Consider the following 12,366-nt stretch of genomic DNA (forward strand, 5'->3'; position numbering starts at 1 on the left):
TTTCTTGAAAAAGGCAAACACATCCACATTCCTAGGGCAAGCACATGCATTTTCCTGACAGATCAAGCGTCACATTTCCAAAATTAAACATCTTATAGTAATGAAAGTTATTTCACCTCAGGACCTGAATGCATGTGGATGCAAAAAACTAATTAAAAGAATTGGATGCTGGGCTAAGTTAATCACTCGTGAATGTAGTACATTACAACAAAACGAGGGACAAGTTAATGTCACATTGGCATTAACTGAATCTTTAATTAAAAGCAGATTGTAAGAAAGTTCAGATGTTTATTACATTCTGGGCAGCGATAGCCAAATAAAAACATGCTGATTCTGTACATGTGCTATGAAGGATGAACATAAAGGTTACCATTTAATAATGTCTTCTGTTGGACAAATGCGCAGACACTACTATCAGTCTACACACAGCATCTCTATTGTAATCAAATCAGGATGTTGACCAGGCCACTCCAAATTTCAGATGATTTTTAGGTATTGACACTTGCTTTTATGCTTTTTTGAAACGTTGGTCTGGCAGCATAACCCATTTAGATTTTAAACAAGTAATGTAAGCTTTAATGTTGGTTTCCTTACTGCTAGTAATGAATACTGACCTTAGCTGGTGCTTCAAAATTCTACAGAATTCTTTATTAATTAATTTATTTATATTATTATTATGATGATGACGATGATGATTTATTATTATTATTATTATTATTATTATTGTTTTGTTATTATTATTATTATTATTATTATATGTATTTTTTTTTTTTTATTATTATTATTTTTTTTCTTTTTAGGCCATACAGACTGATATATGGTACTTTTTTAAAACCTCCCTAGATTAGGGTGACTACTTGACTTATGGTGACTGAGGGGACTGCTTGAAAGATACTTAAAGATGAGTGAGAGATATATTCTTAATGGATGGCTGAAATCAAGCCTGTCTGCATATCGATTCATTATACTGTATACTCAAAGGAAAGTATATTTTTACTATGAGAATATGTGTTGAACCTCTTGAATGAATAAAATTTTATGTCACCGTATTTTGTGTTTTAACTCAAGTTCTCTTTGTGAATAAAACAGAATTATGCAACCCTGTATTTGGCAATATTAAGTAGAAGAACAATTTTGGAGGGAAATGTAATTCATCATAAACAATAAATCTACACAATCTATTAAAAGGCTAAAAGCCAGTAACCTTATGCTAATTTAAAGAAATATAAAACAATATTTGACCCAATGTGTTTTTTTCTAGTTTACTAATACTGATGGTAAAGGAAAACTTGGACTGTTAAAGTCATTTGAATGGATTTTGATTTGGCTTCTCACAATGGCTTCCCACAATGTCCAGTGTTTTTGCACCAATAATACTCCAAAAAAGCCAAAAAAAAACTCCTCTGGTTCACCATCAGATTGACAAATAATAAATGCGTAGAGCAATACAAAGGATGATTTAAACAGTTTATGTTGGTGATATCATCAGGTATATTGAATCCAAGAACATAAAATATAGCACTGAGAATATAATAAACCTGAAAATAATTTTTATTATACATGATGAATTTGTAAATACGCTATCCAGTTTTTATAAATTGAGAATGAAGAAAAAATGCCTGTTGCTCAACATTTTGCAGAGGCTGGTGTTTTATTGAACATTTTAAGGAAGAACAAAAAAGTGCATTTTAAATTGATATTATTATACTCATGTTAAGAAATGCCTGCCTAGATACTGTGCAAACACATCTTGGGTTTTCTGGAAGATCGCGAGGATGCTACTAATTCCTTTTGACAAAGTACAAGCTGTACACTGTAGTTTGCAATTCAAATACGACCTAACTCTATTAGACAGTACTTTAACCTATTTTTAGCAAGCTAAAAACAAAGCAAGGTAACAAGATGGCTCCTAGTTTACTTTATTTTCCTAATGACTGTACTCGGTTTGTAAAGTGAACTAATTCAGAGCCAGACTAAAGCCTGACAGTGACAGACTTTGGTTGCAAGTGTTAGTGTCTCATTTATTCATAATTCTGTTTAGTCAGGCCTCAAGTGATTAAATTGAGTAAATGTGATCTCCCTCATTCACTTTCTCTCCGAGAGTTTAAACAGAGCCATTATGAACTGTGTGTATATGCACGTGTGAGTGTGTTCAGGAAAAGGTGCCTACAGGCATGCATTTACTTAAAGGAATCTGTTTCTGTGTACGCATGTATGCATGTATATGCGTTCAATGTATATGTCGCTGTAGAGGAACGTTCATCTGCTTAACGTCTTAGAAATGGGAAAAAATCGTATGTTTCCTTTCTGAGGCAGCAACATCTGCTGGAGTCTTAGATCCATCACTAGCTCAGTAAGCTACATGCTTTCACTGTGTTTGCATTGAGTGCACGCACGCATACTCCAGGAGCTGGGGGAGGGGAGCCAAAACATGAAACTCTTTGAGTTATTTTACACAGCCTGATGAGTCTAAAGATAATATGACAACTCACGAGGATGTAAAGTCTAAAATAACGAAATAGTGCCATGCGGTATTCATCAAAATGCCCCATCAATCATTTCCGCAGCATTACCACTCTGCAGCAAACACACTTAATAGGAACAAATTTTGGCTTCATTGACTAAAAACAAAGCTGAACAGCATAATCACACTCTCAAAGTTCTATAACTATAACTTTGATCTGCCATTTCACCTTTGTTCAGATCACTTCATATATAAAGTTTACCACAGCAGAGCCCTAAACCCTTCCACATTTGAATAAACAAACTTGATTTTTGTTACAGAGCACTGTCAATACTGTTTTCACAAGATCTTCCTTTAAAGAGCTTTTAATGAGATGAAAATGTATGTAGTTACTGCTGTCAACGAAAATGAGAGGCTAAAGGGCACCTTTAGTTAAAGCTAAAACTACATACACTGGACAATTTCCTGTCATTTGTCTTTAGTTCCAAGGGGGTGTAGACAGGAAATAGCTTTAAATATTAACAATACAAAGCTCAGAAACATGTGAGATTTCTGGTGCATCTTTAAAAACACACACGCACACATGGTAGGGAAAATTTAGGGGGCATTATAGTAAAACAGGAAAGGATTACCATGATACAGACAGGAGATGCATGAAGTTGTGATAAATGTTGCTCTTGAGGGAGCCACAAGAATGAGTTCCAGTATTTCTGGTAGCTCACATGTTTACACAGCCAAGCTCAGAAACAAGTGATGACAACCACAGCTTTCTTTTCTGCAGAACACTTTCCTACATTAATTTAACTTCAGTTTTTGCTGAAGGGCCACAGGGTAAAAAACAGAGATTTGTGTGCAAGGAGATGAGTTCATTAGATTAGATTTTACTTGGAATGTTGGCATGAGTACTACAGCAAAGTACAGTATAGGATCGAAACTGGTGCAATAGTAGTAAAGTGTGGAGATAACAACTAAAAATAGCAGTGTATAAGTTTGATAAGTTTGGGTCATGGATAGTTACAGTATAATCAATGTGCAATTAAAAATCAATAAACAAGAGAAATATGTGTCATAATCAGCGCAAAAATGAACAGTTATAAGCACCAATGGAAGCAGAAAAAGGAAACATATTTTACCACGTTATTATTTAATATACTTCCAATGAAAATATCCAATTACATCCAATAATGTTTGTACTTACAAATATGCACAAAATGATCTTAAAAATCAGTGTGTGTAATGGGTACATAAACATACATAAAGCTGTAGATATACACCAATTAGCCATAAAACCACCTCCTTGTTTCTACACTCACTTTCCATTTTATCAGCTCCACTTACCATATAGAAGCACTTTGTAGTTCTACAATTACTGACTACAGTCCATCTGTTTCTCTGCATGCTTTGTTAGCCCCCTTTCATGCTGTTCTTCAATGGTCAGGGCCCCCACAGAGCAGGTATTATTTAGGTGGTGGGTCATTCTCAGCACTGCAGTGACACTGACATGGTGGTGGTGTGTTAGTGTGTGTTGTGCTGGTATGAGTGAATCAGACACAGCAGCGCTGCTGGAGTTTTTAAATACCGTGTCCACTCACTGTCCACTCTATTAGACACTCCTACCTAGTTGGTCCACCTTGTAGATGTAGAGTCAGAGACGATCGCTCATCTATTGCTGCTGTTTGAGTTGGTCATCTTTAAGATCTTCATCAGTGGTCACAGAATGCTGCCCACAGGGCGCTGTTGGCTGGATGTTTTTGGTTGGTGGACTATTCTCAGTCCAGCAGTGAAAGTGAGGTGTTTTAAAACTCCATCAGCATTGCTGTGTCTTATCCACTCATACCAGTACAACACACACTAACACACCACCTCCATGTCAGTGTCACTGCAGTGCTGAGAATGATCCACCACCCAAATAATACCTACTCTGTAGTGGTCCTGGGAGAGTCCTGACCATTGAAGAACAGCATGAAATGGGGCTAACAAAGCATGCAGAGAAACAGATGGACTACAGTCAGTAATTGTAGAACTACAAAGTGCTTCTATATGGTAAGTGGAGCTGATAAATTGGACAGTGAGTGTAGAAACAAGGAGGTGTTTTTAATGTTATGGCTGATTGGTGTAAATGCTACTAATAAATAGTATTAATTTTTTTTGGTGCAAATTGCAGCTAGTTTCATTATTAATTACAATAAATTCTGTACCAATGTTTAAAAAGATAGCAAAGAGCTGTAGCCGCAATCGTTCCACAGCAGGTGGGTAATTAATTTCTAATGACTAATATAAATAGAAGGGTAAAAAAGCAGCAGCTATGCTAAAGCAGTTGCAGGATGACCCAAAATCAGCCAAGGTATTAGTTCCCCAGAAAACAAAAAGCAATGAGCTGCACTTCAACTATCTTTGTTCCTGCATGCCATGCAAAACTCAAGACCCAAAATCACCACACATTCACTAACAAATATAAAAGGGAGCATCATAGTATAGGGGCCTTTCTCCTGCTGCTGAGCTGAGTTGTTGATCAAGAATGTAAGTGTGGTGTTAGGATGGAAATAAGACAACAATCTTGTCTTAAAATTGCAAGTTCAACAGAGGTACCCCTATGTTTTTTAAGCAATATTGCTATAATTAGTATGTCAAAAGTCAATCGGCTAGTAAAATGATTTGTTTTGTGCGGGTGAATTTGAAATGCAACATAGTTTAAGGTTTTCATACCCTGTGTTTTAACTTACTTTATTAGATTCACTGAACTCATAGATAAAATACACAAAGCACAAAAAGCAAATGCAATTTGACTAATTTTGTCTATGAAGTAAAACAGACAAATAGAACTGGGATGCTCCTATGGAGCAACACAAGAGTCCGTAAAACAGGGTAAGACTGCAGCAACTTGAGAGCATCAGCTGACCCTGACCTTGACTTGTTTCAGATGGTTTGCTTTAACTAACCTGGACTAAACTATGACAAAAAGAAAAGTGAGAGTTTGACCTCGGCATGTCTCACCACGGTTTGTTTTAACTGGCAGGGGTGCTTTCTCTCTTAGTTCAATTCTCTCTTTAATGAGGGAAGGTCAGTAAGGGTCACGTGAAGAGTGAAAAAGGATGGAGCAAGGCTGTTTTACCACTTCTCCCACCTGCCAGGCACCACACAGGAGGTATTCTGATTGTTAACAGACCTGTCTATCTGTCTCACCCAGACTCTGAACACTGGTGTGTTAATTCTAGCAACTTAGAAACGTCCTCCTAACAGTTTTACATGCTAAAGATCTTCCCAAGGGACAGAAAAGGTCCTCTTATTACCAGTTTGTCATGTGAAGCAGAGTTCTATAAAGCATGACATGACTACCCCCCCAACACACACACACACACACACGCGCGCGCACACACACACACACACACACACAGACACAGCAATATTCTATTCTAAGTATAATAATCAAGTACTTGCAGGTGGTTGTAGAGAAGGCATAGTTTAATAGTTTTTTTTTTTTTTTTTTATGTGTGATATTGATGGTCAGTCTAATAGTTTTATATTACATTTCCCAGTGGAAAGACGCTCTGAGGGGATCAGTTTTGGAGGGGGGTTGTAAGCTTGTCAACCATGACAAATAGAGTGCGGGTGTTGCTGATGTTCGTGTTAATAGTCTTAAAAAAATGCAGCTGCCTAGCCCTGCTCAATTTAGAGTTAAAACTTCAAAGCCTTTGTTCATATTTAAATAAGGCAGTTAGCTCGGTAATATAATATATATAATACAATAATATATATTTGTGTTTGTGTGTGCCAATAAGAATATTTAAATAATTAAATGCATTCCGGTATAAAGCGATTGTACTTCCCATTTTTTTTCTTTAGAATGGTACTCCCAAAATTCTATTTTGTACAGACCTCCAGAATAAGCTGCAAATTTTAATGAGTTTGCTGTTGCTGTGTGGACCTTTTCATTATTTAATGCCTCAAATGATCATTTTTCAAAATTTGCTATTTCCTCCACATAGAAACATTAAAGTAAACCAGGGATACCCTTATTTTGTATTTAATGTGTATTTACTACAGTATGGTGTGTACTCGATGTTGAATTTACATTACATAACAAATCTTTGTGGAACAACACCTGCTGTTTTTAAAACATATAAAACATGATGTGCCGGTGTTGTATGGCGTTTTTGTTTTGTTGGTTTTGTTTAGGATGTTTAATTTTCTAAAGGGTTAAAACATTAATATTGGTGCATTTTAATCCACCAAAGAGGAACAACATCACCACCAATAAATAAATAAAATTAGTGATTGGTTGGTGAGCCGAAATATACTTCTGGTAACGATTAATACTTGTCAGTACACCACAATATCTGTTTAAAATAGAACTCGACCATAATATTTCAGTTCTGCCATGTATATAATAGCATGTAATAAGCGTGGTTTGATATATATATATATTACATTTTTAAAAATTTTTATTACGGAACATCCGAATGCGAATTCCATCCTAGGAACTCGAAACATCAAGCACCCAAATAAATGTCGACTAAAACATCCAACCTTGTCGAAGATAACGAACGAACGAATAAATGAATGAATGAATGAATGGCCAACTATTTTAACACTGAGCTGGCCCAGAAGGTCACTGTCACTTAAGACTATATAGCCGGATGCAAAATTAATAATTAATAAAATATTATTTTTTTTTATCTCAAATTTAGTCGAAATGAGATATAGAAAATTAGAGACACTTAAGTCTTACTAATAAACACATTAGAAAATACCCTTTAAAGATACAAAGCGCTCAATTAAAGCAGAACGATTGCCGTGAACAACTTAATTTTAAAATCTATACTTTTTTTTACTAAAAACATATGAAATACTGTCCATGCTCAAGTCCATCTAATATGCAAAGATTTATTCATTTGATTAGTTGATCATTTGATTCCCTTTTGAATGAAATATTTGTAGTATGTAGTAAGTAGTAAGTAATTTTAAGTTACCTTCAAGAGCGGGTTATCATTTTAAGATTAAATTTTACTTAAACTAAAGGCAAATGCACAAATTGATTTAGGTTGGATTAATAAACGTGACATTTCTCAACAATTGACAACTACATGACAAAAAGTAAAAAAAAAAAAAATCTTTAAGTTTAGGCTATGCACAACTCCAAAAAAAAGCTGGGTTGTTTTCTCTACCCAAACGATGGGTTGAGGCAGTTAGGTTACCTTGCTGGGTTATTTCTCACTCAAATAACCCAACTGGTATTTTCTCAACCCAGCACTCGGGTTACCATGTCTTGTTGCCCATGGCTACATTTCCTTAAGAATATAAATGTTGCCAAATAAAGCGTTGGGTTACCAAATAACCCAGGTTGGGTTGTTTTCAGCCCAGCATTTTTAGAGTGTAATTGCAAGGAAGCTCAAATACAACAAATACAATGATAAGTGAACATAAACCTTCTTTTTGCTCCAAAGCCTATTGCTGTTATCTCGTTACGGTCTTATAGACGGTTCTCATGCTCAGCGTGTTTGTTGTGATCTCCTACCTGTTATTGTAACATCACTGTAAAGGTTGGATAGCTGCTCCTTCAATAAAACCTGCTGCATCTGAGCCGCTTTCTCCCGCTGCAGCTCCAGCATCATGTCTGGGTGACTGGCCAGTTTACATCCCTTCTGTTTATCCAGGGCAATGTCACTGCGCACAATATCTGTCAAGATACAGTAAAGTAGCTACAGTAAGCGTTCATTGTTTTAAATTACCATGTCGGATATTATGTATTAAATTACAGGGGAAAACATCTTACCATCCTCATAATTCTTGAGGTAATAGTCTGGTCCTGGTCCTCTAAACTTGGCTAAATTCTTCAGGTTGTGAAACTGGAGGAAATCTGTTCTCTTGCCCCCAAACCGCAGATAAGCAGGAGAGAGTCCTCGAGCCAACGTCACTAAACGCTTTGAACTGAATAAATAAATAGTGTCTGTTTAAAGTTATTAAAGACATTATATTAACATTTATGGATTAGGATTATAAAAATAACAGTAAATTATACTAGAACTCTCAATTATTAGCAGGACTACAGAAACAAGTGCTACTTTACTGCATTTATCTTATATCTTCAAGCCTGCACTTGATGTAAAGTTACAATTTGAAAGATACTATGTTGGCATTTTATAATAGGTCTACAGAAGCTCTAGAACTAAAACGATTTAAGAAATCCAAATGACGTTTAAACTGAGCTCTACAAGACAATGTAATAAAACTGAAGTTTTCACTGAATATTACAATAAAGCTTATACGGTGTTTTGATAAAGCCCGGTACGATGCCAAAAGGTGTTGCTCTGTGCACTTTTTAAGAGAGCACATTATTGCTTACACGACAAAAAAATTATGTGTTTGCAAACCTGACCCTACAACAATTTTTATATTGTTGATTTGAAATTATTCGCAAATGATGGTTTACAAAATTTAAGCATAAAAAGGAACAGTCAATCCAGGCCTTATTAAATCTAGACTTACATTCCTACTTATAAACTAAAAAAGAATGTCAATCGGCTGCCCAGTTTCAATTCCACTTAAATACAATATAAGCAAACAACTACGTAATGAAAAAAAATAATCAAATTGTCTGATCGTTTCTTTATCGTTTCTTTATCTTGCTAAATGGTGTTGTATTAAATGATGATGCTGGTGATAATAATAATAATAATAATAATAATAATAATAATTTTGACATAGATACATATATACCTTATCGTTATAATTGCAGATGTAGCCATTACACACAGCAGGCCATACCACAGTCTCAGTATGTATGTTTGTTTGTTTTCCCAGCTAATTGCTTCTAGTTTATTTATTCAAAATAGATTAAAGGTCACTTGCAGCACTGCGACTGATCGCAACGCATCTATTGTAATGTAAGTTCATTTTTATCACTCAAAATGCAAAATGCGGTATCATGCTAAGATATAATTTTATCATTTTCACATAGCCACATCAGGTAAAAGTTTCTGTAGAAATTAACTACGAAATAAATCTGTACAATTTATCGCAGAAAGTGAAGAATTATGCGACAACAGTTAAGGAAACCACCGCTTTGCATTTATTAATACTTTTGTCTATAGAAATCCAGCTTGGTATTTTTTTACATTTTTTGAAAAAGTTTTTTTTTTTTTTATTAAATGTAAATAACAAACGAACATAGTCATACAGTAAAAAGACATAAGTTCAGTATTTATCATTCTGAAAATGGTTAATCAGCCTGGAATGGGTAAATTCACTTCCAGGTCAAGGGCCTGGCCTAAACCGCACACAGCATCACACTAAAGACGAATCTTTTATTTTTCACCGTTCTGGTACATCGAGTACAGCAGGATTTTTCGCACATCTGTTGGGTTTTGAAACTTCTTCCAAAGGCCATGACCATGTTCCATCCCAGCGCCAGCGTGGTGAAGCAGCGCCGAATAACAAAACGAGAACAGAAGCCGCAGAGTCTCGTTGCGGAACATCCAGTTTTACTTAGTCAGAAATGCAGGAACTGACTACAGTTTCGGCCTAATAACGCAATTATATCGCTTATACACAAGTAATGTTTCATATGAAGCATCCAAAAAGCAACAGTCTGCATTTTACCACAACTGTACATGTGCGCAGAACTGATAAAGATTGATTTGCACTAATTTAAAATGATTCTTCAATGAAATACTGAAAAATGAGTGGTTATTATACGTGTAAGGTAAGAAAATCATTTATACAGCATTATAATGCTTTTATAGTTTAATTTATTGATCTATGGTCAGGTCAAATTAAAAAAAAAGTGAGAATATGTCTTTTCTGACAATATTTCTGTGTATATGAATTTAAATCGTTAGACGTAGATGTCAAATTACCATTGTTTGGTAAGGTGTTTTATGTATTTTAGCGTTATGTTTGTACATGTGGTCTTCACTAGCAGGCATAGACTGATAAGACTGATGCTAATAAAATGCTAATTGAAGGGTTAACTAACAAACTATCTTACTAACAAAACTCAACAAACTCAACGTGTCACCAAACACATTCAAGTCAACTCTTGAACAGAAAAAAATCAAACACAAATGTACGTCTATGGAATGTATTAAGATTATTTGATGGCACTACAGCTATCATACAATAAAATGATGTCACAACTTGGTGTACCAACAGAGCTGCATGAAACGGGTGGCTAATTACCACTGCTGATAAATAATTGTTCATTACATTACACCTGTGTATAACAACTGTATGCAAACAACCAATGTAGAATAAAATACAAATACCTTAAAAAGTCCAACCAGCCGTTCTTCAAGATAGATGGATCCACTTGCAGCGACAAGAAGTTGTCATTCAATATCCTCACCGGGCTACGCGTGTTAACGTCCAGTAAAATCAGCGTCCTCTCCAAAAAGCTCTGTCTCTTCTCGGTGTTCACGTGTCTACCGTAAGTATTGTTAGCAGAGGATACTCGAGACTGGATTAGAAATGTCCAAACCAGAACCAAGCCGAACATCTGAAGAAAGAATCCTCCTGGCATCTTCTATCCGCTAAGCCACCGAGCCGAGTGAGCTGCAAATAGGAGGAGACCCTGTTGTGCAGCCTTATAAAAACACTCTGATTAAAATCACCTGAAACGATCTTGTCACCCCTTGGAGTGCCTGTTTGTTTTTTAAAGTCCACTATATTTGGCACCCATCAACCCCCGTTTGTCAAGCTGAAGCTGTCGAGTCCGCCCCGGGGCCAGAATCCCAACCTCTTCGGTAACGGGGGCCAGGGGCAGCACCGCCCCTCCACACACACACACACACACACACACACACACACACACACACACGCACACACGCACCCACTGCTGCTTCTGAAGGTAAGGAACTACACAGACTATATTAATCTACTGAATGATGTATTTAGGAAGTTTTTTGATGAGAAATTGACGTCAATTACATTAAGGTCATTCTCAAGCATTCAACTGAATGATTTGCTTGGTGGTAATATCGGTTTTAAGAAAATAAGCTCCTGAAAATGGCCTGTAAGTAATTTCTGAACCTAGTCGAGAGATTTGCTTTATATGCTGACGACTGATAGACGGTTTAAGGGCGTGTCATTTTCTTTGCAACAATCAACAATGAAAAACAGCTTTAAAAAAGGATTTTTATTGGTCGACATTGGGATAACTGGCCTACCGTATTTTCATATTAGCTTCGTATTTGGTTTGCTGAAATAATCAACACATTCCAATGATGTTAAAACACATTAGCCTGCCTCATGGAAAGCAACTTAAAGACACTTAAAATTCTATTTCTCTTACTTTGACTTGATGACTAGAACACTAACATTAAACCGAACGATATGATTGGGCATTTAATAATAATACCTTTAAATTAATTTGACACAACATAGAAATGGCACCCACAAGGTTTACTCCTCTAAATTATGTAAGATATATTCAAGTACAATTAATTGCAATCTGTTAACCATCTTGTAATTTGTTGTATTGTCCCAGAAAATGTCAGAGCACGCTATTAAGAAAAAGATGACCTTCTGTCTGTCTGTGTCTTTAATTACCCGTGAATTGTTGTTAAGAAATGGCATATAAACATTATAAAAAAAACATAATGAAAGCTAAAATCATTATTAACTCATAAAGCTCACGACATTGTCAAACATTTAATTATTTTCAAGAAAATTAAGGATTCCTGTTTTTTTTAATTAAGAGGCTTTTTAATTCTGTAATGAGTTTTGCATAGCAATGTAAGCATATTTAAGTACGAAATCCATTCGATGAAACTGATTTTAGTCTAGCACCATGCCTTATTAAGTTTATTTATATAGCACTTTATACCAAGCATTCACAATGATCACAGTTAAGGTATTAAAAAGAATACGCGTATTAAAGCTGCACTTGTTATTAAAAAAAAAGT

The 12,366-nt window shown here is 35.5% G+C and overlaps 1 protein-coding gene across 1 annotated transcript in view; it reads right to left on the reverse strand.

Moving 5' to 3' along the window:
* The window catches only part of hpse2 (heparanase 2), an 81,726-nt gene extending 70,744 nt beyond the window's left edge, over window positions 1–10,982 (reverse strand). The window contains exons 1-3 of the mRNA XM_062995178.1: window positions 10,729–10,982; window positions 8,238–8,392; window positions 7,980–8,141 (exon numbers count right to left, since the gene is read on the reverse strand). Coding sequence (XP_062851248.1) covers window positions 7,980–8,141; window positions 8,238–8,392; window positions 10,729–10,982 — 571 coding nt within the window. The remainder of the gene's footprint in view (window positions 1–7,979; window positions 8,142–8,237; window positions 8,393–10,728) is intronic.
* Between the last annotated feature and the right edge of the window lie 1,384 nt (window positions 10,983–12,366).

This window comes from Trichomycterus rosablanca, chromosome 5, assembly GCF_030014385.1.
Source record: "Trichomycterus rosablanca isolate fTriRos1 chromosome 5, fTriRos1.hap1, whole genome shotgun sequence".
NCBI lineage: Eukaryota > Metazoa > Chordata > Actinopteri > Siluriformes > Trichomycteridae > Trichomycterus > Trichomycterus rosablanca.